The 26,634-nt window shown below is 58.1% G+C and overlaps 2 protein-coding genes across 3 annotated transcripts in view; one reads left to right on the top strand and one right to left on the bottom strand.

Annotated features, from left to right (window-relative positions):
- Positions 1–26,634, top strand: part of VAV2 (vav guanine nucleotide exchange factor 2) — a 462,631-nt gene that overhangs the window by 86,947 nt on the left and 349,050 nt on the right. The window lies entirely within an intron of this gene.
- Positions 1–26,634, bottom strand: part of RXRA (retinoid X receptor alpha) — a 119,775-nt gene that overhangs the window by 65,570 nt on the left and 27,571 nt on the right. The window contains exon 1 of one of the 2 annotated variants that reach the window (XM_049833050.1): positions 6,921–7,010. The exons of the other annotated variant lie outside the window; for it this stretch is intronic. Within the exon in view, the coding sequence (XP_049689007.1) occupies positions 6,921–6,924 (4 nt within the window). The 5' untranslated portion in view covers positions 6,925–7,010. Of the gene's footprint in view, positions 1–6,920; positions 7,011–26,634 lie in introns of those variants that run through there. 2 annotated transcript variants of the gene reach the window in all.

The following is a 26,634-nucleotide window of genomic DNA, read 5'->3' as shown; positions in this document are numbered from 1 at the left end:
AGACCCTCCGATGACTCCGCAAGCCCGCGAGAGGGACGTGAGGACAGGCGGGAGAAGGAGATGACTGGAGCCAGCTGCCTTTGCACGGCGCTTTGCTGGCTGGACTGGCCGGACCGGGGCATGGGAAGGGAGCAGCGGGGTTCCCGAGGTGATGCCGAGACAGGGGCAACGTCCCCGGGGATGCGAGGCGATGGACGGGGCCGAGCGGCTGCTGAACCCACGCTCCGTCTCCTGCTTCGGGGAGGGAAACAGCACGAGGCAGAAGCGTTTTTTGCTGGGGGGCAGGACCACCGTGCATGGCTGAAAGCCTGCGAACGCCAGCCCCTTGCTGCCCGGCAGCTCCTTGTACGGAGGCGGCTTTTCCCAGTGCAGCAACTGGGACAGCCTGGGACGTACTGGGGCAGCCGTGCTGGCAGGGCTGCATCCTTCCTGCCGGTACCCGCATCCCTGCCGGCATCCGTGCCACCGGCAGCCGCGCTGCCAGGCGGGCGCTGAGCCCCTGCCTGGAGTCAGCGTAATGTTGTCACACAAATTGCACCTGTGAAACTGTTACAAGAATTAATTGATCATATAAGTACAGTAATTGGAACTTGCAAAGCATAGATAATTACCTTTTATTAGTTCCTGTAGATAATCCATTATGCACTGATTAGGCCTAAGTAAGGATCTTATAGTCCTAGTTTGATTAATGGCAGATTATGGATATTAAACTCAAACAGGAATAGATAACTTACTACTTTTCTGTCTTGCTTTAGGAGTACGTCACCCTGTGAGTTATGGTCACAAGTTTTCAAGGTGCCTCATTCATCCCAGGGGAAAGTCAGGCACATCCGAAATTCCCACCTGACCTGACCGTGGTCCCTCTCCTACGGCAGGTACCAGCTCCCAACACTTCCCAGCAGCTCGAGAGCCACCACCTCAAATCTCAGCAACGTGCTTGTCCGCTATCGGCCGTGTTATCACGCAAGGCTTGACCAGCTCCCAAACCTGTTTTTAGCTCAGAACAACCTGACGCCATCCCTTTCAACCGAAACCTCTCCTAAGCATCTCACCCCCCAGCTCGGATGCTCTCGTCTCCACGGATGCTCAGACCATATATTTCTTTTCCGTGATTCTCTGCCCGAGACAGAATATCGATAGGTATTTTGCGCCTGCAATTGCACGACTGCTGGTCCTGCCTGCCCCTCTGCCAGGCTCGGAGAGACCGTCCCCGCATCGGAGCCGCCGTGTCCCCTGCGAGAGGGATGCTCAGGGGGATCTGCCTGTAGCACCGGGGTTCTGCTCCCATTACCATCACTCTCACGCCCTGTTTGCAGACTAAGGAGAACGGGAGCAGGATGGGGGCAACCGGACAAAATCTGCCTGCAGGCTACAGGAGGCTTTATTTAAGAGGAATAAATAAAAAATAAGGCTGTGATTATCTCAGGCCACTCTCCAGCTGCCACCCAGAGACAGAATGGGGAGGGGGGGGAGGCATTTTTCAAGTGAATAAACAAAACCGAGCGGATGTGACATGTCGAGACACAGGGACGGATTCCTCCTTTCTTCCTGGCCAGATAACCCCGTTATCGGCACGGCGGATGGGATTAGGAAGGAGAGGAGGAAGGGAGAAAAAAGCAAATGTGGGCAAAGGGGGAAAAAAATACCCAGCGGAGAAGCTGGCCGGAGGGAGCGCAGGAGCGAGGAGGCTGTGTTTGGCACCAGCCTATTCATCCCGCACGCTCTTGACTGCCAGGGCTGGGGATGAATGAGATTTACTGCCCATTAAAATAAAGCCCTTTCTGTAGTTTATAAACAATGTTGCTGCTCGGTGGGAGGTTGGACATCTTAGTTCATTAAGCAGCAAATAATCTCTGTCACTTTTTATTTTTAAGTTTATTTACATGTAGGGTTGGGGTTTTTTACCCCTTCCTCCTCCTCCTCCTGCCACCCCCCCCTTCCAGCCGGCAGCAAAAGAGCGTACGTGCACACAGCCGAAACTCTGCTCCGGACCCTGAGCTCGCTCCTCCTGTGGCCATTGGCCAAGCCACTAAAATAATCTTGTTTATGTACCAAAACCGGTCCTTACAGTAGAAAGAAATTTATTTCTGCCTAAAAACCAGGCGTGGGTGGATGGGGTGTCAGAGCAGCGCTGCTGGGGCACAGAGGGATGCTCAGCAGCCGTCCTGGGAAGAGAGGGCAGAATTGAATCCTGGGGGAAAAGCCAGTGACCGCCAGGTCCCAGCGTGGCCTGGGACACCGAGAGGGACAGGGACAGGGCTGCCAGCAGGATCAGAAACCCCGGTGCCGGGCAGCCCGGAGCGTGACACGTGGAGATGCCCAGTGGGAATGCAAACCGGACCACTTGCCTGACGCTCCTGGTTTAGAGCGGAACACCTTTCCCTCGGCGTTACAATAACGGTCTGTCTCGGAAAAGCCACCTCTGCCCGGGAGCCTTTGCGGGGAGATACGGGGCAAGACCTCGCAGGGGCGGAGGTGGCGTGCGAGGAATTGCGGGAGGGTGCGCGGGGGTGACACAGCTCCCGCGAAATCCTCGCGGGCACCTCCAGCTGCGCGCCGCTGCGAGCGCTGGCCCTTTTCCAGCAGCTGGCGGAGGCAGCGGGAGATGCTGCCGGCCAGCGTTCCCAACCCCTTGGCTCCGCACCAACGCCTTGCCAGCAAAATCAGGCAGGAATGCCGCCGGCTGCTGACGCTGACCGTTCTTCGAGGCTACGGATGCTCGAGTCCTCTCTACCCTAAAAACACCCCGGGGGAGGGATGGCACCACGGTACGGCCGGGAGCTTTGGCCGTGGTCCCCTCTCCACCTCCAGCATCGCGCCAGGCTGGGATGGAACAAGGGCTTCTGGGAGGGTCGGCACCTGATTTAGTCTCCAGCGGATGCTGGGATGGTCGAACTCCTTTCTCAGCTGAACTGTAGCCTGGGTCACGGATACCCTCCTGAACCGTGCTTCCCCCGCAGTGCTAAGGGGCTCCCGCATCCTTCCCCGCTCCCTCCGGCGGACACGGCCGCGCTCGGCTAAACCCCGCCGTGCCTCGGCCCCGGCACCGCTGGAGTTCCCCGGTGGGCAGAAGAAATCCCTCCTCGCGTTATCTAGATCCTAAAGCACTTGAGCAGACGGCAAATGTGCAAGCCATTATATCATTCACTCACTATCAAAAGCTCACACAGTGGCACTTAATTACAGCCCCGGAAGCGCAGGCTTCCTTAATAAATCAAAGAAATAAAGTCAGGGATGATGCACTGAACAGAGGGGGTGGGGTGGGGGGAATAAAGAGCTTACAGTTTCCCACTGTGTGTCCCCTTTAGATAACAGATGCTCTCTTCTTAACCTCTCACTTCATCAGATCAGCTCCAGCTGTGTTTGGATCAAGTGCGCAGCCTGGCCCGCGTCCAGCCTGCCTGCTTCCCTGCTCCGGTGCCAGCTCCATCCCTCCGGCTCGAGGGCTGGCTCTGCCGGGATGGCAGGGAGGAGGGGAGCCCCCGCCGAGCCAGGCCTGTTTCATTAAGCACATTTTACTCGATTCCTTCTTCCAGCGACCCAAACTCCTTCAAAAGAGCATCCCTGGGACTCTCAAAGGGGGCTGAACACCGGTCCCATCAGCACCCCGAGGGTGTCCCTGGCCAGGCTCCCGGGAAGGGCACCAGCATCCTGGGAGCGGGTCATGTCACAGCAACGACGCACGAGTGATGGTTTTTTCCCTTGCAACCCTCGCGAGCGTAACAGTCAGGAGACGACACTGTTAGCAAACGGCTTCCAAAGGCTGATAGCTCCACGTCGCCTCGGCCATAAATCACGGGGAGAAGCCCCCCCCCCCCCCCCCCCCCCAAGCCCGGGACACCCTCCGCTCCCTGCCTCGGCACACGCCACCCACCTCCCTGTTTATTTGTAAGTGTCACCTCCTCCCTCCCGCTGGCACGCAGCCCGCCGCGGCGAGCGCGGTGATGAATGGGGCTGCGAGAGCGTTAAAAGGAGATCCCGCACGGCACAGCACCCCCCAGGCTCTGCCGGGGGTGGGCACGAGCAGCCCCCCGTGCCGCTGCACCCAAACCCACCACCCCCAGCCTCCGGCACGTACCCCCATGGGGAAGGCAAGCGGTGCCAGCGGTGGGGGGGGGGGGGGGGCGGCAAGAGCCCAGGTCCTCTTACCCGCCTGCAAACGTGCTTCGCAGCCCAAGGACCTTAGCAGAGATAAAGCCTTTGAGAAATCCCACTGCTCCTAATCCCCCAATAGCACAAAAATAATGAAGCATTATCTCATCAGGCCTTAACCCAGTAATTACCCAGGGGATGGCTTAATAAGGAAGGGACACCCACCTGCCAAATACAGCCTAAGCCTGCCTCCTGTTCGGTTACACAACGCGAGGCTGGGCACGGCGCCGCGGGCATCCTTCGGCCCCCTCGGACAAAGCCAGGAAGGGAAAAGGGGGAGCGGGAGCAGCCCTGTCCCCAAACCGGGGCACCTGAAGGAGCCCAGATGCTCATGAGACCCAACTGGTTCCCCAGACCAGGGACCATCCCTGCTCCAAATGCCCTCCTGGACCCAGCCGGGAGGAGGCAAGCCCTCGCCACCAGGAAAAGCTGCCTGCTCCCAAACTCAGCTGCCGGCCCCAAAATCTCAGCCGGCGCAGTGGCTCGGCTGAGGGCAGCCCCCGTTCACAGGCTTTCCGTATCGCCCTCCCCTCGCCAGCTCGGCTCATGCCGTGCCACCCCCTCCCTGCACCCCACATCCCTCCTCCCAGCCCTCCCCAGGGCGACAAACCCCCCGATGCTCCAGCCGTGATGCTAGAACCGCTGGGAGGGAGGGGGGACAGCAGCGGGGAAGGGTCCGAGTTGGGTTTAAACCCCATCCCAGCATCTTGACCCGCAGGCGCCAGGGGATGCTTCTAGCCCATCCTGCAAGACAGACGTCTCCTCGCCGCGGCGGCCCAAATCACGAGCAGCTTCAGCAAATCTTAGCCAGGGCTCCAAGCGGGACCACGTGCCCTGCTTGGCTAACGGAGCTGGAGCGTGAAAAGTGAGCCGGTCAGAGGAGACTGCTTGGGTTACAGCTCGGAGCAGCCGCCGCGGGGACGGAGAGGGCTCTGACAGCTCCTGGCTGCTCCCTGGGCAGCGATATCTCCAGATCTTTTACAAATAAATATCATTGCTCATTATCTCGGCATTAAAGTTACATGCTGGGCGAGATGGGTACTGAGCTTTCTCTCGCTAATCTAAAACGGATGCCAGCGCTTCTATTATTAATCCCCCAGGTCGTGGGCTCCCTCCCGCTCCGTCGCTGCCGGCTCTGCCACCGCCACCCCCGGTCCCCACGGGCGCAGAGGGGACAGCGGAGCAGCACGCCAGCCCCTCTGTGCTTCGCTCCCCAGCTGAGCCACGTTGGTCCTGGGGGAGTAAAACCTCCTCCAAAGCCGGACTTTTCCTGAGGTTTGATTTTGCTGAACCCATTTCCACGTGCAGCCGCTGTGAAGGATGAGCAAGCGGCAGCGGGGCAGAGGGGGGGTTTCTCCCTCCAGGGCAGCGTGGGGCGTAAGGACCCGCAGAGCCAGGAGCAGCCGGGAGGGCTCGTGTCAAGCCTTCATCTCAAAAAAGCCAGTGCCTGCAGAGTAGCTATCTGCTAAGCGAGGGCTACCAGCCCCAGGGGAAGGTCTCACAGTAAGAAAATCATCTCACAGCATCACCCTCCTGCCTGGATTTGAAGTCCGGAGAGAGAGACAACCGAGACACGATGGAGAGCCAAGCGACAGACCTCCCCGGGGGCACAGAGAAGGCGAGGACGGCCAGGAAAGCTGCCCTGGAAACAGCTCCCATCCCCGGCACAGCCCTGCCTTCCTCATCCTCTGCTAAAAACCTCCCCGCACGAGCAAAACCAAAAACTCTCGCTGCTTGTGTCCACCCCAAGCTCGAGCTGCTCGGGAGCAGCACGCCAGCCCCAGCATCCCAATGTGCCACAGACCGGCTGCTGGAAGGATCCGAGCGGGTTTGATTCCCACACCCTACTGTATCCCGGGTTTCTGCTCCAGCACGGCGTGGGGCTGAGCCGCTGCAGGATGTGGCCTGGCAGGGCAGAGCCAAGCATCGCCCTGCTGCCCACGCACGTCAGCATCTTCAGCAGCTGCTTCCTCCAAGGCCAGAAGATACTGAGTCACCGGCGCAGAGCTGCTCGGCTCATCCCCTCGCTCTTTGCAGAGGTACCGCGGGCACTTTTACTATACAGGACCCAGCAGAAGCGGCAGCAGAAGCTTCGGGACAGGGATGGATGCCACGGCCACCAGCCCCCAGACCACTCCGGGAGAAAAGCAGCGCTTCCCGCAGCCCGGCAGCAATCCACAGCGTGCCTCGTCTTTAGAGGGCTTTAATCACAGCGATGGGTATTGCAGTTAGATGTCGGCTTGCTGTGAGCAAGGAGAGCTGTGGAAGAGCCGAGCATTGGGGCTGACCAACCCACCGTGGAGCAGGGAGGGTTCAGCAGACTCGTCCCAGCTGCCTGCAGCACACAGCAGCCCCAATGCCCAGACAAACCCCGCTGGATGCCGATCTTCTATAAAGTCCCCAAAAGTCCCCAAAGTGCCAGTACAGAAAGTTTCCCCTTCCCAGATCACACACACAGGGTCCAGGGGAGAAACCAAAGCAGCTTTTCCCATTTTCCCAGGAGCAGGCCAGCTTTGCAGGGGGTTAGTGCCTGGGGCATCCACCCTGTCCCTGCTCCAAGCACCATGAAATCATCCACCAGCACCCTAAGACACGGCGAGGTGACAGCACCCATCACCCTCCCATCCTGGGCTGGCTCCCCTCCCCTCGCTTTGCTTCTTCTTTTTAGGAGAACAATTAAACTTTAGCCCTTTTTATCATCGTTTTTATCCCCGACCGCAGGGTTGCTGCATCCTCCCTGGCTCCTAACCCCTCCTGTCCCATCTTACCCATGAGAGGGGGCCGACCCCCGGCCCCCAGCCGAATTACCGCAGTCCCCGCAGGACAAGGGTACCTCGTGCCGGGCACTCGCTTGCCAAGGGGGGGACGTTTGCCCGCGTCCCCTGACGTCACGTAGCCCGCGTCGGGAAATGAATGTGGATTTCAACATCCTTCAGTTCATCAGCTGCTTGTTTCAACATCCCCACGGTAAACCCTCAAAAAAAGCACACCCTGTCACTCCCTCGCAATCTTCCTTCTGCTAACTCCGCTTTCTCCAGAGGAGTATTTGTCACTTCCAAATAAATATTTATTATGCAGGTGTCTAGGGCTTCCCACCTCCTCTGCTTTCAGCTGCGCTGACACCAGAGCTCTGCTGAGCGCCCAGATGTCAGCTGGTAACAGCTCCCAGAGCATTTCTGCCGCCTCCTTTGAGCCTGGCGTTCAAATAACTTCTCAAATCTTCCCACTAACCTCAGCAGGAACACCCTGGTTAAGAGACATCTCAGAGCAAGCAGACGCAGGGGGTGAAGCATGAAAAAGCGGTGCCGGGAGGGAGCCTTCCTTTTGCTTTTTCGCTCTGTAAAGTCATTGACGGATAGAGGGGAATGCGAAGTCCAAAGCCAAGGGCCAGTCCTGCAGGACAGACCCTCCCCAGCCCTGCTACCACACGTGTGGAATAAAGATTTTCTGGGCAACATCTGCTCCTTCGTGCCAAATCCAGAGATTCTCGGTGTCCTCCGCATCCCCTGAGCAAAGCTCCTTGCAGGGAAAGACTCCCAGCACTGGAGCGTTTTCCTTCAGCTCACGGGCTTAAAGAAGTGTCTACAAACCCACCAGCACGTTGGACTCCTCGGCTTTGGAAATGCGATCCCAGGTCCCGGACTCCAGAACTGCACAGGAGATGAGGGGGACAGCCAGGGGACGCAGCCCCTCGCGCAAAGCCTGGGGGGGGTCCATCTCCAAGAAAAACTCATCCAGGAGAGCCAGGCCAGGGCAGCCCACTCGTGCACCTCGTGGAGGAAGGCATGGAGGAAGACGGGGCAGCAAGAAGCACCAGGGGAGGTGCAGCCAACTCCTTCCTAAAGTCCCGGGACTTGCAAGAGCACCTCCGGTTTAAATACGGGGTTGAGCTCTGCACCCCAACGCGGCCCCAAATTTGTAAGAATTGGGAAAGGAAAGCCAGAAATAGCTGCAAATGGTGCTGGTTCCCCCAGCAGGGACCTGGGCGAATCCAGCCTGCAGCCCTGGCGAGGGGGGGGTGGATCCGACGGCCCCATCCCACGGTGCCGCAGGAGAGGAGAGCCTCGCCGGAGCGGACGCAGAGGTTGGCACGGCTGACCGGTCTTGCCTCCCGACGAGCCCGGGCTGGCAGCGGCCGGGGCAGTGCCAGAGCCAGCCTGGTGTGTGCAGGCTCTGTGCAATAGGAAAGCAGCCCCGAGTGGGGCTACAGGGTGATGCTGGTGCTGGACGAGGCCCCGGAGATGAGGAGAGAGCTGCATGGAGCGGGGCTGCAACCCCGCAACGAGCCGTTGCAGCTCTTTGCTCCCTGGAGCATCGCGTTCACCCAAGAACGCCAAAGCAAAAAAAATGAAGCTGCAGAAAGCCAAAGGGAGAAGTGAGGGAGGGCGGGGTGCACACCGCAGATGGCTCCAGCCCAAAGAAAATGCCCTGGAATTCATATAAAAGCTGCAGGATTTAATTATCAACTTGCTTTATGGGGCAGGGATGTGCCGGGAGCCTGCCCCTTTCCCCTGGTTCTCCCTTTCACCAGGCTGGACGTTGCCTCCCAGTGCCGCCGGCTGGGGTTGGGGCTGCAAAAGGAGCCAGCGAGATACTAACAGGTTACAAAACCTTGAGGATTGCCCCGGCCAGACTCTGCCAGTCTGGGACAAGCAGGAGAAAAGTTAATTTTAGGGCATTTGATTTTCATCGAGTCTCTGGGTAGAGCCCAAGGTCCCTGGTTAAACCAATGGGGCTGTATTTGCCCATTAACTTGCCAAGTAGGTACCAGGACCCTCATTCAGGAGGAGGGCTGGGACTCCAGGGTTCCCTTGCTGCTCCTGACCCAGGTTTCCTGCCCAATTTCACAGGGATACGCTGGGAGCGCAGAACCAGCCAGCCCCGTGTCCACGTGGGCCGGCGGCAGCTCGACCCACTTTTCGGAGAGGACAGGGAAGGGGCCGTGTGCCTGCTGAGCAATGCGCTGCCCCATTCTGCAAGGAAACAAAAGTAAGAGCCGCCTGCTGTGATAGTTCATCCCAGAATAATGGTGGGACAGATTTTTAAAATACTCTTGAAAAGAGAGTTTTCTTGTCCTGTCTGCTCCGTGGTGGTACGGGACCAAGTGATGGATTCACCGGCCGTGCTCCCCATCCCATCTCACTCTCCCTGGCTACATAGAAATGGGAAGAAAAAGAGGGAAAAAGAGAAAAGTCCAAACCAGACCAGCTGCAGCACAGGGCGGTTTGACTGTGGGAATGGAAACCTTCCCAACCCGCATCCTTGGGCATCCCTGAGCCCCAGCCAAAGGACAACGGGAGCCACAAGAAAAGGGAAAGCAGGAACCTGAGATTTAGTGCTTTGCTGCAACGGGGCAGATGCTCACACCGAGGCCAGCGTGCAGAAAGGACATGGGGGTCCCTGTCCACCCTGGGGACAGCCCAAGGCCACCTTGAGGCACACAGCAAAGGGATTTAGGCATCTCGACTGCCCTCGGGGACATCACCGGGCTCCTCTCCAGCACAGCCTCCCACCCAGGGTGACGATAAATCTGAGACTGGGAAACACTCAGACACTGCCGCCGACACGGGGACCCGTTTTAACAGCCTCGCCTCTCCTCCATCCCTTGTCACCGCTGTCACCGCGTCCCCTTCCTCCCTCCCACCCCTTTCGAATTAGCAGCCATCGACCTCCTCCCCCTGCGGAGCTGACATTAATCCGGCAATGTTTGTTTAACAACAGCTCCCATTGATCTGTAGCCTGATCCCCCAAGTCAATACAGGCTTTCGCCAGGGTCTGGAGTGCAGGATCCGGCTCCAGAGTGGCCCGTCAAGCTAAAACGGCTGCATGGGCTGATAGGATCAGATGCTGTCAGTGCTGCTCTGGGACCCATTAGCTTTAATTAGCTGATGATGCTGTAGAGGCCACATAAAACAATGAAGGGGATTGATCCCTCGTGTAACACTATTGACAGTGGAGCTGCATCTGGGATCAGTTTGGTGCCGGATGCATCTGTAGGGTCTATAAAACCAAGGCCTGTTTTCTTTTTCTTTTTTTTTTTTTTTTTCCTTTTTCTTTAATTTTAAAATCCCATAATGGTAGGACTGCCAGTTTAAAAGCAAGAGCCAAAAAAAAAAAAAAAGAAGAAAAAAAGCCAAAAGTCAACCGCAGGGAGCCCTCTCTGATTCCCGTTGATGGTAAGTTAGGGCACATTTAACCACTTCCACCATCCCTCCCTGCCAAAGACCCTCGTGTGTATTGCACACGCTGATCATTAAGGCATGCAAGCCTGCTTCCAGGTCACTGTCATTAGCCCCGTTTTAAAAACAAGACGCCAGCCTTCTCCACGTCCTTTGCTCTGAAGGGCACATCAGTCCCCAAACCACCTGCTTTCTGCAAAGCTCCCTCCCTCTGCGCAGTGTCACCCACCACACCTGCAGCGAGGCACCGGGGTGCCACAAGGAACACGCTGCACCAAGAAGGGAACCCAAAAATACCGAGATGCTGCAGGGTGCTCTTTCCTTTTCATCTCCCCTGCCGCAATCATCCGGCTGAGCATCTCCACGTTGCCCCCCAACACGCAGTGGGGATTTTCCCTGGGGGACTGAGATGCTGACAGCCAAATGCCTTTACATCCCAGGTACGCCCTTGCGTATGAAGAAATCCCAGGGAGATAAATGCACAGTCATTATGAGCAAGCACAGCCACAGCTCTCAGCGCAGCGAGCACCTCCCCAGACACCTTCCAGCAGCACCGGAGGAATCACGCAGGTTTCGCCGCCCCGAGCTCCCTTCTTTAACCCCCAGCATTTAGCAGACGCAGCCCCGCATCCCGCCGCGTCGCAAGCCCAGGGATGCAGGTTTTCCCAGCCCAGAAACAGGGCCAGGAGCCAAAAACTCCCCTGAGGGAGTCCCCACAAAGCGTGTGAAGAGGAGGATTTACATCGCATCTCTCCCCCCTGCCTCCCAGCAGGCAGCAGAGCCGAGGACCACAGCAGAGCATCCCTGCCCGCAGCAGCTCCTGCCTGCAGACATCAACCCTTGGGGGTCCCTGGAACCATCTCTCCCCGCCATCTTCACCGCAGCTACAAAAGCTCCCTCAAAACTCCCCAAAAAGGCGAGGCAGACAAAACTCAGCCCCGCAGCCCTCCGGGGAAGGCAGCTCAAAGCTTGAAGGCAGCGACGGGCAGGACGGCAGGAGCGAGCATGCTGGGGGGGGGAAAGCACATGCCAGCCGCCCGGCTCTGACGGCTGACACCCTGGCGTAACACTTTCCAGATGTGGCTGCAGGAAGACAGAAGCAGAGCTGTTCCCTGCTGAGGAAGCTGGAAACGGTCGGAGATAATGTGGAATTCCTGAACGGGAGCCAGGGCCGGCCGGGGCCGGGGCACAGGGACAGCCAGGGAGAGGCAGCGCGCCGGGGCTGATACAAAACTCCTCTCTCTTTTGTGCGTGTGTGTGTTTTATTTCGGGAACTCTGCATGTAAAAGCCCTTAATTTATACGCTGTGTGGGTTGACGGCTGTACCCAACAAATGGAACATTTTCTCCATACCCTTGTGTGTGTGATAAACAGCCGCTGCGGAGAGGCAGGGAACAGAGCCTTTTTCTTCACCGTGATAAATACGCTCCCAGCAGCTCCGGGTTTCTTGGCTTTGAGATTATTATTTTTTCCTCCTTCTCGAAAGGGGAGGCCTCGGTCCCCTCGCCAGGTATTCTGCACAGCACCCGGCAAGCGAGCGGGGCGGTGGGCAGCGCGGTCGCTGCCGCCGGTCCCTGACTCGCCTTGACTCCTCTTCCTCCCCGAACGGCGCTGAAGCTGACGTAGTCCCGTTTGCAAACCCCGCTGCCGGCGGCTAACAGGGGAGCTGAGGCCAAAAGCAGCTGGGAGCAGTCCCTGCTCCACACCGGGCATAGACAGGCACCCATCTCATCCCATCCCGCTGCAGCTCCCTCTCTAGAGTCCTATAGAGAGGCACCCCATGCAGGGTGATGATATAGGACTCACCCGATGCAGGGTGATGATATAGGACTCACGCCATGCAGGGTGATGATATAGGACTCACGGCATGCAGGGTGATGATATAGGACTCACCCCCTGCGGGGTGATATAGGACTCATGCCACGCAGGGTGATACAGGACTCACCCCGAGGGAGGTGATATGAGGGGCACCCACTTGCATCCCCATCTCTCAGCTCCCAGGTTGCTCAGCGAGGAGCTGCAGGTATTACCGTAAGAAAGGTTTTGGAAAGGGTGCTGCTTCAACAAGGGAGGGAGGGAGCAATGAGGGGATCGCTGCAGAAATCCCCATGCACCATCACTTGGAGGGGGGGGAACCCAGAGAGGGTGGGTGGGGAGCAGAGGACAACGGGGTACACAGCTTCAGCAAACCCCCAACTTCCAGACAGACATCCCGTAACTGCTGGGCAACCTGGGACAACGTGCCCAGCCCCTCCAGCGAGCCCATCCCATCCCACCGCTCCGGCTGCCCTATTCCCACCAGCGGTGCAGCGGCCATCCCAAACCTCACCGGGTCACAGCACCGGGCAGCTCACCAGCAGCAGCCCACCGAGCCACGCCAGCAAGTGGCTTTATGGTCCTCCACCACCCTGTCACCCAGCAAGCCGGGGTGCAGACCACCCAACGACTCCCCTGGCACCATAAAGTCTATCACTGAGCATCTATTATGCAACGGATAAAAATATCTATATTATACCTCTGCACGCACATTGCATAACACGACATACATTCGTCTTCGGTGGAATAAAATGCGGAGCTATTTGGGGTGCCTTGTGCAAGGGGGGTAACGCTCCCCAGCACGCCGAGCTGCCCCAGCGAGCCTGGGAAGCCGCTGGGCAGGAGCACGAAGCATCCGCAGAGCCGCTGCTCCCAGCAGGGATCTGCCGCACAGAGCCGCTTCCCCGCCACCAATGTATTTGCACAGCCGGTCCTGACGGGAGTCCAGTTAAGCTGGCGATAATGGACTTGCAGCGGGATAAAACGGATGTTTGCTGTGAGCGAAAAAAAGGACCCGAAGCCAGAGACGAGGCCAAAGTTAGGAAATTTGCCTCCAAGTCAGCCATGGCCCACAATATCAGCACTCGTGGGCAAAAAAACCAAGAATCACAGTCGGTTTTGCAAAACGAAGCCCTGGCCTGGCTGCAGCAAACAAGTGGGGGGGCTCCGGCGTACCCCGAGCTGGCTGCCACGTTACCTGGACAGTCACCGCGCACCTTCCCCCTGGCACACCAGGGTGTAACTGGTCCCCAATAGCCAAAATCTGCCTCTCTGTGCCTCCAGGGGACCCGACGAGGTTGCTGCAGCTGGCGCACGGGTGCCCAAGCCAAGGTTTCAGCTGGCAGAATTTCACCCCATTTTTTCCTCCTGTGCCCCAGGAGGGTGCCGGTGCCGGGGCGCAGGCACGGTGGCACCTACGGCCATGCCGAGCTGCTCCCTCGGGGCCACTTGCACCCACTGAGTGCCCAAACTCTGGCTGGCTCCTGGGTGAAAGGAACTTCAGAGAGGTGAAGCCCAGGATGAGAAAACTGTTCTTTCATCCAAAATCGGGGGGGGGGGGGGGGGGGGTGTTGTCCCATTTCTGGTTAAGGCAGATATCTTGGAAAACCAGCATTTCCTGTGGTATTTCAACACTTTCTTTTCTCAGACAGAGCCATCTGAGAATGGCTCCCAGGGCCGTTGACGGGCTTTGGAGCAGACCCAAGAGAAGAACAACCACAAGGAACCGGGAGGGTTTCTTGGAGCATCACTCGGGTTCGGCTCAGCTGGCACACGGGGCATAAACGGGGCTGGCGCAGGCACGGGCGACACGGGGCAGGGGCAGAGACCGCAGTGATAAAACACCAACGAGTTCAACCGGGAGCCCTGCAAATGCTTCCATGTTGGCAGCCCATGGAAATTGGGGTATCCCAAATGGGCTGACAGCTATTCCCGTTTGTAATCCAGCCGATGGGGAATTCAGGCATCCATCGGTCCAGCAGCTTGGTATATTAAGTATTTCCAAAAAAAGGCAGTGTCTCCAAAAAAAAGGAGACCTCGGAGTTGCTGTTTTGCCACCCGTTTCCTTATGGCATTGCTGATATTCCCCAGGCATCTGCAGGAATGGGATGGCTCAAGGGACCATGAAGAGGCTGGGGCACACTTCAGCTCAAGGGATGCTCTGGGGTCCTTCCAGAAGAGCAGCTGGTGGTTCTCCAGTCCAAAACCCCTCCGGTGATGCCTGGGTGACGGCTGAGGGGTCTCCTGCATGCTCTGAGAGGACAGGCATTTCTGCGGTGCTCCCCCCTCCAGGCGATGCCCAGCCTGTCCCCCGTCGTGGCAGAAAGTCAAGATGGAATAGGCTAAAGAAGGCAAATCCCCCCGTCGTCTCCCAAAACGGCCCCTTGGTGACCATGCGGGGGCTGCAGCTTTCACTGCAGTCGGTAACACCAAAACATCTCCCCGGAGCCTTTTGGAGAGCTGGAGCCAAGCCGGCAGGAAGACCCTGGGAAGCAACTTGGGAACAGGGACCAGCTCCTGCCCTTCCCACCCCGTGCATCCAGGGATCTTCACCTTGGCACCTACAACCTGCCCCGTGCACGGATCCAGCGCCCCGCTCCCCATCGCCGCAAGGAGCAGCAACAGCCTCCGCCAGGGCGAGCAGCACCCACCTCCGAGACCTCCCCAGCTGCTCCGGGGATGCCCAACCTGGACGTATTTTCCACAACAGTCACATCTTTATTTCCTTAAGGGACAGCCCACCGGGAACGGCTGCCCCGGCGATGTTCTCCCTCCGCCTGGGGCAGCGGGTGGGTGGGCGAGGGGGAGGCTAATGAGCAGTGCCACCGGCAGAGGTTACCATTAATGATTTTCCCAACAGATCACACCACTCCCCTTTTAACCTCTGTTAGCGAGCCGAAGTCCTTGAATTATACAGCCGAGTGCACCCACCCCACCTCCCTCCAGCTCTGCCCATAAAACCCCTCACGCCGGCCGAGCGCCCCGTTTTCCCGCGGGAACACGGCAGCCCAGCCTCGCACCCCAGCCGCTGCCACCGCCGGCATCCCGAGATGTCGAAAAGCAGCAAAGCTGATGCTGATGGGCATGAAGGTCAGCGGAGAGGGAAGGTCGTCTCCGGCAGCGGAGCCGGCCGCCCCGCGGGCAGCAGCGACCGCCGTGTGCCCGCTCTGCCGGCCCTGCCTGCGCCAGGGCATCCCTTTCCCAAAGTCTGTCCTGGGGGGTTTGTTTGAGCAGAGCTCGGATAAACCTTGGAAATGCAGCGTTGGGGGAACACGAGAGAAAAGCAAACCCATGGCTGTGTTTATCCTGAGCAGCGCTGTCGGTACCTCCGGGTGCCAGCGCTCCCCTTCTCTGCTGGCATTTCCACCGTGAAAGCCAATGAGGTTGGTCATCTCCTGCTCTCCCACTTCTCTCCCGGGAAAGTGTGGGGCTCTGGCAAGCTCCCGGTGCAACGGGAGGAACAGGGGTGCTTTTTGCTACAGCGGGGTGTGATTCGGGATGGTTCACCGCATGGAGATGCACCAAGCACATGCAATGACGCTTCCAGCCAGTCGTCCCATCCCATTCCTGCTTCACTGCTGGGGGAAACCGAGGCACGGAGGGACCCTACCAGGGCCGAACAATTGCCAAAGACCGACCCATGTTCTAGCACTGCCCTTTCTTCCCCACTGCAAAACCCACCCCTGGGGGGCTGCAGCCACCCCCCTTAGCAGCATGAGCCGGCACTGCAGAACCCAGCGAGGAGAAGAGCCGTGCCCCTCGGTGCTGCTCCCCGACCAGCTGCAGACGGGCCAGCACCGGGCCCGCGTCTCTCCTCTGCTTTGCCCCTTGTTTCTGCCTGCAGCCTGTACCGAGAAGGTGCAACGCTCACGCATGCCTTGCGGTCCGCAACCCTGCCGGCCTGGCTGCGTGCGTGCACACACGCGTGCAAAAAAGCCGCCCGTAATCTCCTTTACATCTGCTGTTCCTCGCTCGTCCTCACGTGAGCGACCCTGTTGTCCACCAAAGACAAGAGGAGCGATGCAAAATCACTGCCTCGGTTCCTCACCGCTGTCCCCGCACGGCGAAGGTTGGGGTGCACGCACGTTCCCGGGGGGACACGACTCCTTCCCAGCCCCGCTCCGCAACTCCAGGTTTGCACGACAGCCGCGGGGTGTGCAGAGAAGGAGAAGCCGTGATCCAAGCAGGACCTGGCTGGACGAGGGAGAGGAAAACCACACGTCCAGGGACACGGGAGCGGGACACAAGGAGGGACGGGAAGGAGCCCGCATCCCGGAGCACCGTAAGCTCCAGCCTTGATGTTCTGCCCTTCCACTTCCCCATCTGTAAATGGGGGTGGGGGGGTTCACCCTCTCCCCTCCAACCTGGGAGCAGAACACAGCCCCTGAGGAGAAGCACGAACCCACCGCGTGTCCCATCCCTCCTCCGACACCTCCTCCCGGCCGGCGCGTGAGCGACGGGGGCTCCAGCCGAGCGGCTGTCGCTTGTGATTTGTGGCGTTAATATTTCAGGGGAGGGGAGGGAAGGGGTGACAACGGCCGGGGAGAGCCAGCTCTTGGAAGTCAACTAGCAGGGTTATAGCTGAAGGCAAAGCAATAACACTGATGGATCTGAGGAGCTGGGGTGGCAGTGGCCGGAGGAGGAGGAAAGGAGAGAAGAAAGCAGACAAGGAAGGGTGACAAACAGCATAAATACATCCTGCCTTGACACGAGGTCGCCACCAGCTTGTTACGGCCGTTTCATTAATTAGCCCTATCCTGCACCAGGGAGGGAGCATCGCACCATCCCAAAAGGGGACCAGGGCTGGCAGGAGAGCCAGGCAGCCACGGGACAAGGGCGACGAGGGGCCGCGTAGCCGCCGTGCTGGGCTGGATCCCCAGCGCCGGGAGCGTTTCCCTGCCAGCCGCTCCGCGGCCGGAGGGTGCCAGCAGCCGCCAAAGCTGCACCCATCCATCCCGCGCACCCACGGGCATCTCTTCCTGAGCCTCTTCTTGCTGCCAAGGGGGGGAAGCCGCAGCTCAGCCAGCCCCACTGCCCCCAGCCCCAATAATATCACGACAGCCCCGATAATGCCCCGACAGCCCCAGCCCCCTCCAACCCGGCGGTGGATGGACTCGACAGCCGGAGCCCTTTTTAAGACCTGCAACACTTGAGAAGCTTAACGACAAGAATATCTCGATTATCCGCACCCGGAGCCCTTGAGCAGCCCCTGGCAGCTTAAAGGATGGGAATTACCGGCGGGGGCACCCCAGACCCCTCCGCGGCATCCCCCGCCTCCCGCTCCCGCCGCCGGCTGTGCCTCTCCTTCCGAGGGACGACGAATATCCATCTAAACCCTCCTAATCACCACCCCGGTCTCCTCCCCAGCGCTTTTCACACCTTCCATCAGCAGCCAGGCATGTGAGACTGGCAACGGGCCACAGCCAGGCCCACCGCGGCGCGGAGACGGTAACATTTTGCTGGGAAAAGGGCAATTTAATTATCCTGTCTTCTGTTTCGTGACAACACGGGAACATGCTGCTCAGTCACAGAAAGCACCATGCAAGCAAACGGCAATCCTGCCTGGCGCTTCCCGGAGCTGGGTCCTTGCTTCCTGGCTTTCCGCCGGCGGGAAAGAGGGGCTGGGAAAGGCAAGCAGATGGAAACGACGGAGTTAAAGCAAAGCCCCAAACCTCCAGGTTTTTCAATTGTCCAAAGAAGCAGGAAAAATGTTTTTGTTGTCCAGCTGCAATGCTTCTTCCGAGCTCAAAGCAAGCGCTGTGTCTCATCTGGGGGTTGTTTGGCCAGCGCGGGTCTATTTTTACAAGGAAAATGGTATTTTGAAGGGGAAGGTGGATCAGAAAAGGAAGAAGTATTAAAAATACTGCAGTCCTCTTTTGGGAGATCAAACTATTCACTGAATCCAGCCAGCCTGCACAAACCGTGTCTGACCTTCCAAAGCACCACTTACCAGCAGATTTACTAGTAAAATATATTAAATAATATAAAATATATTAAATAACATAAAATATATTAAAATCCACCCCTTAACTCAGCTCTACCCACAGGCAGGAGCGCGGTGTCTGTCCTGCTGGGTGGGTTGCAGTCGGGACCTGCTCCGTTCCCCTGGGGACACGGGGGACGGGGACAGGGGATGCTGCCGGGAGCAGCTCCCGTACCACGGGGCGGACAGGATAGTGCTGGGGATACTGGTCCTGCCCGGCTGAAGCCCTGCAGTGGCCGGCCAGGCTCGGTGCATGGGCAGTACATGCGGCGTGGCGTTTGTTGTGACAGCAGCTCCATTAGCACCGAGAAGCCAAGCCGCCTTCTCCCAAGGACGTGGCGCAGACACCCTAATTAGTACGTTAATGAAACTCGTTGGCTGGGAGAGAGCAGGTGTGAGAGGATGGAGGGGGAGCTGGCGTGTGGGTGCAGGACGATGGCAGCCCCAGCACCGGGGTGGCTGCACCAAGGGACAGCGTGACCACCGGGCTCAGAGGCAGGGTAGGAGGATGGAGAGCAGCAGGGGAGCCCGGCTGCAGCGGGGCACGGCTCCTTCTCGCTCCTCTGGCCGAGCAAGGTCTTTCCAAGATCCCCAAGTGCCGCTGTCGCTTGCAGGGCGAGAGCTGCAGGGACAGTAAATAAGCGTGAGAGGGAAGAAAGAAAGGGACTTTCCAGATAGGAGAGTTGTCTTCAAGCCACAGGGGAGAGAAGGACAAAACAGATTGGTGTGGGGCACGCAAATGGGGCAGGCGGTGTGCCGGCTCAGTCGGGGAGCCTGGGTCCCTTCAGCAATGCCGTAGCCCCCCAAAATCCCTGGCACTAGGAAGTTCCCACGCCCCGGTGTAAACCCAGTGACGATCTCGGCGACGAGCTGGTGCATCCCGCGACATGGGAAATGACCCGGCAGCCTGGCTTACCGACAGGCGACAAAGCAGAGAGTTTCGTGTCTACCCGGGAGGGCTGGTGGTGGCACCTTGGGGACACCAGTCCTGCTCCCCGGCCAAGGGGCTGTGTGCCACAGAGCCCCAGCAATGCCGGAGAGCCCCAGGAGCTTTCCTCCAGGGTCCCCTTAAGAAGCAACTTACGCTCTCGCAGGTCCCCCTGCTTTAATTTTCACTCCCTTCCCCACATCCAGGAGCGGAACGCTCAGCAGCTCCCAGCCCCAGAGCCGCACGCAGCCCCTCGCTGCAGGTCAGGAGCGATAACAGACTGCGAAGCCGCTTTGGAAGTCCCCGATGCGACAGAGGAGGCCCTACAGCAAATGCCTGATACCAGGCTGGGTGACAAAAAGCATTTCTCTCTCTCGGAGAAATCTGTTCCCCCATGCCTGTTGGGGAGCAGCCAGGGCTTGGCTTTTCGCAGCGCCGGCCAGCCTTGCATCAGCTCAGCTCCCCGAGGAGCAGCACGGCTATTCCCCCCACCTCTCCTCCTGCTTCGTCTTTTCTACAAGCGATGATTCACGAAGCTCTCGCAGGGCTGCGCCATCCCCAAAGCAGCCCCGGTGCCCGGTTATCACCGCCCCGGCAAAGGACGGGTTAAGCCGGCCCCGCGTTGCCCCATCTCCAGGCAGGGTGCTCAGCCGGGCAGCGATGGGTGCCGCCGGGCAGATGGGACCCCAGCACCCCGAGTACCGGGCTGGCTTTGTGCACAAACTTACATTAACCGGCTCTGATGGCTTCTTCGAAACGGCCGCCGCGGGGAAAGCCCCAGCTGGGTACACCTGCCCCTCGCCGCGGCGGTGGCAGACGGGGGGAGCCGTGGGGGTACCGGTCCTGCGAGACCACGGTTGGGGCGACCACTGCCTGACCCCCCCCTGCGCTGGCTCGGGGTCAAACTGACCGAACACCTGAGCAGGGCTGATGGTGGCCGGAGGGGCTGGCGATGCAGCCGGCCGCACGCTCCCACCTGCTCCCCGAGCTGTGCTGAACCCAGCTCAGCACCCAGCCGAGCCCTCCCTGGCCCCCCAACACAGTCCAGGGGTATCATCGGGGTCAACCCCACTCACAGGCTAAAGCAGAGACACCCCCCCCCCCCCAGACAGCATCATCCCACTGCTCCAACCTCCTCTCCCTCAGCAATTTGCACTTGGGCTTTAATCAGATGCGCATCCGTCCCCCCCCACCGCTGCTGCATCCCACGGGACACGCGAGGTAGAGCGTGGAAACCAAACGTCCTGGCATTTAGGGTGATGCCGAGTCAACCCCTGGGCTCGAGGCATACAAGGACTGAGGAGAAGCTGGTTCCACCCCCGCCATGGTGCTTGGCTGTGCCTGCCTGGGGGACCCCACAAAACGGGGGACCCCAACCTGCAGCCCTGCACGGCTCACAGACACGTGCCTGCACCAGAGTCCATCTGTGCCGCTGCCCGCTCCGGCTGAGCGTGGAGATCACGGAGCATTTGCACGCAGGTGAGCAAGGAGGAACACGCTCATCTACCTCATCTCTCCCGTCTGTCTGCAAAAACACGGCCACGCACATCCCTAAGAGGTGTCTGAACTGGAAATGAGCAACAAGAGTCCAGACTTCAAGGATGTTGACATTAGATGCCATTTGGGATGTTTTTCTTAATCAGGTCCATTGTCAACACTCAAAAATGTGCCTCTGACACTCTAGGGATGCTTATTCCTGACGCTCTCTCAGGAGCAGCAAAAATGCAGATGATTCAGCTCCAAAATTATCGACAGTGGGATGTAAGGCTCCAAGCAGATCTCTGGCTATTCCTGGGCAAAAGCTCAAAGCCGCCTTTGCTTCTCTCTCCTCTTCTTGAAATCATCAGAGAATATATTCCCTTTTTAAATTTATTTATTTTTTGCTACGAATGCATTCTTGCCCCTCCCAGCCCTGCAAGAAGGGAACGGAGCAGGAGCTCTCAGGACAGCTGCCCCGCTCCCCAGGGCTGTGCCGCTGCCCGTGCTGGCCGGCAGCCCGGCGTGCCAGCGGTGCCGGGGCACACGTATGCCAGGAAGGGCAAACCCGATCCCGACAGCCTTTCCCATCTGCTGGGAGGATTTGCACCGACTCACGCCGGGGCTTGGACCACGGCGTGCTGCTGCCGCTGCTATTTTCTCTCTGTTTTCCTAGACATTTACACTTCCTCCCTTCACCCACAAGACGGTTTCCAGGCTTCAGTTCTCTTCCCTATGGCAACAAAAACCCAGCCAGGAAACCTCAACCCGCTTGCCCGACCGTCTCACAGGCAAGGGAGATGGTGGGGAGCCCCAGCCCCTTCGGGCTGGTCACTTCAGCTGGTCACAAAACTATTTTAAAGCAAAACTTTCGACACTGTCATAAAGCAAACTTTGCTCTATGTGTGGCTCCTCTGGGTCCAAGGCTGGGCAGTCCCCAGGAGCATCACCGGACCCTCAGCGAGAAGAAGGACACCGGGAGAAGGAAGGGACTTGCAGAAATCCCCGTTGCACCAGCACCCCAGCCCAGCCAGGATTGAATCTGCTGGGCTGGAGCGTGGGACAGATGCTGCAGCCACCCCGCTCCAACAGCAGGTACACCAGGGATGCTGCACGATGCACTCGCTTCTCCTACACTACCGAATTTGTTGGTCAGGGAAAGGACAGGGCAAAGAGTGGGTGTCAAAGAGGAAAGGGTGAGGAAGGATAAGAGAGCAAACAAATCATATCAATTCAAATCAAAACAGGCCACGGAAATGATTGCACTTAAGCTTTTCACGCCTGGCTAATTTTTTTATTATTCAAAGAAATTCCTGTTTTTGTTTTGCCTCTTCGAAGGAAGAACTAGAGGGGAGAGAGCTCCTCCAGCAATCACAGATAATAACCACCGCGGAAAAAAGGCTTCCTGCTCAAACAATGGGAGACAATTAGCACGCGCCCTGGTGCGGGAGCATCTTTTAATCTGCCCTGCCTTGTCAAAACAAAAAAAAAAGAGACACTTCGCGGGAAAGAAGGCAGCAATTAGGTATTTATTTGGGGTCGGAAAGCCACACCTCATCGCACGCTTTGCTGCCGCAGCAAAACGGCGACATTGCAGGATCTCCGGGGAAAACTGGGACGGGGATGCTCCAAGGATGCGAGGCGAGTCCAAGCAGCAAGGACACGCTGCTCCAGGCAGGATGCAAGGTGGCCTCTGGGCTCACGACCACGTTCGCGTCCCTCGTTTCAGCTGCGTTTCTGCTCGGGACTGCCCAGCGGCAAGGGACGAGGAGCGAACTCTGATCGCGTTCAGGCTTCTGCAAGACTTTGGCGCGTGTCTTTGTTTTTTCACGGCGCTCCCACGCAGGTCACAGAAAGCCACTCATCGGCCTTAGAAGGACCTTCTCCCTCTAGGATGGCTCTCAGACGCCAGCGGAGGGCTGAAGCCCTTCAATAACCCACCACGCAGCATCCGAGATGCTCCTCTGGCCACTCAGCCCGGTGCCGAGGCCGCCCGAGGAAGAGCAGCCTTCCTCCCGCACCAGCCGCTGCTCCTTTAACTCCGCTGTCAGAGGCTCTGGGAGAAAACACCCGCGCTGAAAATCCAACTGTGCGTCATTCAGCTCTCATTTTGATTGTTAAAAATTCATTAATGAGAGCAGATTGGTATTATATCGCTGCCTTAATTAAAGAGGGCTACGGAACAGCATTTTAAATAGCAATGTCATTTTCTAAATGACACAGCTACATTATAAAGAAAAATACTTAAACAGAACTTGAAACCAAGCCGGTTTCTTCTGATGGCAGGGCTCATTTTGGCTTAAATTTTTAATCTGCTCGTGAAATATTTACGGGCAAGGAAAGGGATAATGTTTCTCCAGGTGTACGGTTCCCCTCCTCCAGCCCAGTCCCCCGCGAGGTTGCTGCGGGAGGAAGGCTTCACCACCCAGGGAAGCTGCTTCTCCATCCTCCTCCACGCAGGACCCCACGGCTGCAACCCTTCCCAACACCCGGGAGCTGCACCGAGCCCTGGGAGACTGGGAGATCCCAAGCCCCACTCAAGTCCCTGCTACAACTGCACCCTTTCGCCTAAACCCCACTGGATTTGAGTGGAAAATGGGCTTTTTTTGGTGCCTTTCTTGGGCCAAGCATTTCTTCTCCACCAAGGGCAGAGGGATGACCGGGGTTGAGCGCAACCGTGCCTGCGGTGGGTGCCAGCGCCAGCTGGCTGGGTCCCTATAGGCTTGATGGGGACGCATAGGGATGGGGCATGGGGATGCAGCACGGCTTCAGGCGCCGGCCAAAAGCATCCCGTGTCAGGCCACGTTCGGATGCCGGATCTCCCCCTCTCACACGCAGATGCCCAACACCTTCCTCCTGCTATTTAAGGTGTTTCATACACAAACCTCCTACAGCCTACAGCTAATTCCATGCATTTAAGAGCACAGATTCCTCCTGGTTTCCATTTAGGAAAAAAATCTGGTCACCACTTCAAGTACTGGGGCAGCAAATGAGGGAAGAAAACAGCTTTATATGCCTGGATGCAAATTCCTCTGCAAGGCAGCGTGTCCCCCTCGCCCCCACCCCGCACGGCCGCTCGCCCCCTGCACGCAGCAGCCTGGGAAACCAGTCCCCGCTCATGCCAGCAAGATTTTCCACCAGCATTAGTGGAAATTAGTGGCATTAGTCCACGCCTGCATTTCACCAGCCAGACAGAGTGAACTCATAGAAAAGTCGTCCGTACGCCAAGTCCATTGAAACCGGTAGCACCGTGCTTTGGCCACTGTGCTCAGTCCAAGCGCGAGGGCAGGGTGAGCCAGAGGACAGGTTGCTCAGACGCTTAAACTCTGGGATCTGCCTCTCACTAGCTTTTCAGATGACCTTTCAGATCTTAGAGACAGCCCACCACCCTGCCTCAGCTTCCCTTCCTGCCAAACACCGCTGCCCGTCTCCTTTTTGCAGGCGCTTTTTACGGCTTTTACGGGAGCCAGGTGAGCTGGGAGGCAGGGGCTGATGCTACACCCGGCCGCGGGTGCCCGTGGTGCCCCTCACACTCTGCATTTGCACAACAACTTCCAAAACCCCAATGTCACGAGCCCGCAGGGTGGCCTGGCATCGCTGTGTTAGTTTTTTAAAGGTGAAAAGATTTGGAAAACCACCAAGAGAGGGGCAACGGCAACTCCTCCGCTCTCCTTCTCCCTTGCTCTCCACGGGAGGGATGCTTACCTCCATACCCCAGGGATCCCCACGGGACAGGGCAGGAGCTGGCACCACAGAGGACGTGCCCAGGGAGGTGACAGCGTGCCCAAGGGATGCACACCCCGCCGCAGGAGGGTTCGGTCCAAGCCCTTCGCCATCCAAGCATCCCTCTGCCACCCTCCGCCCCATGTCCCTAGCTCCCATCGCTTCCTCTCCTGTCGTGAGAGGGTGAGACTGTCCAGCTGGCTCGCAGAGGATCTGGACAGGCTGTTTAATCAGGGAGAGCGATTCGGCTGTAATTTCTTCTGATAAAGTATTACAGATGCTACATTTCTAGCCATCTGGCAGCAGGCTGCGTTTCCTGCCTCTGCTTCTCGCGCTCTCGGAAGAAGAGCGGAGAGAGGGATCAAAAATTAAAGGCCGGATGACAGGGAGGGCCGTGCTGGGATGAGAAGGGGAACAGGGCAGAAATTCCCGTCTCCCATCCCTCCCGATGCCACACTGCCCATCCCGCAGGCTGGCAGCCCACAGGCACGGCTCAGCAGAGGATGGGACCAGCAAAGAGCATGTCAGTGTGCCCAGGAAAAGCGGAGCAAGTGGAGCTGGAGCTGTTAAAAGCCAGGCTGTCCCTGGGCAGGGCAGGGACAGAGCCCCCAGACCATCCTCCTCAGCTGGAAACCTATCCCAGCGGGATGAAGCCCCTTGTCCCCGGCTGCGCCGTCCTTCAGCCCCAGCACAAGCACCAAACCCTCGATCCCAATCACTGCATCGGGGAAAGCATCTGCACCCATGCTAGCCAGACCGGGGAAAGCCCAAAACCAAACTCAGCAGAGTCCGTCCAGCCACATCACCTAACGAGTAATTCACCCCGAGACGAGCAATCCGTCAGCGCGGGGGGGAGGCTCTGCAAACAAAAGGCAGCTCGCTCAGCTTTACCAGAGCCTGAGCAGAACCGTCGCAGGGTTCAGCGCATTAAAAATAACTGAAGGGAAGGGCTCGCACTTCATTACTTTCGACAGAACTGGGTCTTGGTCACGCCAAGTATCTGCTGGGGAGCAATCACGGCACCGCACGCCACAGACCTCCCTCACGCCACTCAGGTGTGAAGCCGAAGCTAAATGGGGCCAGGGATGAAAGGGGGCTGCAGGGGACTTTATTTTCCCCTTCTCCCTGACCTGCCGTTGCAAAATGTACAGATCCCTCACGCTCAGCACCCTTTGCATTCCTGGTCCCGCTCTCAGGACCGCATCTCTCCATCCCTGTTTTGGGGAGATGGGGATATAGGTACCCCCACGAGGGCTGGGCAGCACGGCGCGAGGCAGCAGCAACGGGTTCATCGGCAGCACCGACGGTTTCATCGGCAGCACCGGGCTGCAAAAACATGGGAGATGCCTTGGCAGAGGGTGCCGCTGATGCCGGTGGTGGTGCGTGGGATAACCAGCCCCGGTTGAAGTTTCTTCGCGAACCACGGAGAGTTAAAGGCTTTGCTGAGGCCCTGAAGCATGAGGTTTATGCATATGTAGCTAATGTAATACAATTATACATTAATATATAACTAACAGTCATGGTAATACAACATTACAGTAGGTAGATTATCCCATCTCCTGTAATTTATTATTGTTATTTGTAATCCATTAGTGTCCAGAGCTGAACCTGGGTCAGAGTGCAGCGTCCTGGCAGGCTTTCGCTCACCCCGGCAGGAGCGGGCAGATGGAAGCCCCTCCTGCTACGGGGCCAAATCCTGCCCCAAGCTCCTGCGGCAGCAAGTCCTGCGCAGAGACCTGCCTCCCTGCTGGGACCCCACTGCCAGGGCTTGGGGTCCCCGGTGGGACACGTCCACCGACGCTGGGTAAAGCCACAAGGCTTTGCCCACCCAACACTCCCCCATGCCCTGCCCCAAAATGCTGGGGCCAGATGGGCTAAGGGGCTCAGCAGGTATCTGGCAGGGGTATATCTGGCAGGGGTACATCTGGCAGGGGTATCTGGCAGGGGTATATCTGGCAGGGGTATATCTATCTGGCAGGGGTATATCTGGCAGGGGTATATCTGGCAGGGGTATCTGGCAGGGGTATATCTGGCAGGGGTATCTGGCAGGGGTATATCTGGCAGGGGTATATCTATCTGGCAGGGGTATCTGGCAGCCCCAGGGCCAGGCCACCGCCTCGCCATCACTGCAGAACCATTCCAGTTGCCTTTGAGGGGAAGGAACAAAGCCCAACTGGTTTCGCACAGCCACCAATTAATCTTGATCGACACCACCCTCCATAGTGAGTCATCCACCCGAAGTCAATTTACATTTTTATTAAATCACACAGGAAAATTAGAAGCGTTATTACTTCCCTCCAATTCAATACGTGTTCTGTGTTCCCCCACCATTCACCGTGTGGGAAAACATCCCGGCATCTCCGGTTTAACCGTTTCTT

The sequence above is a fragment of the Accipiter gentilis genome, chromosome 29 (assembly GCF_929443795.1).
Source record: "Accipiter gentilis chromosome 29, bAccGen1.1, whole genome shotgun sequence".
Lineage (NCBI taxonomy): Eukaryota > Metazoa > Chordata > Aves > Accipitriformes > Accipitridae > Astur > Astur gentilis.
This window is presented reverse-complemented; position numbering and strand designations above follow the sequence as displayed.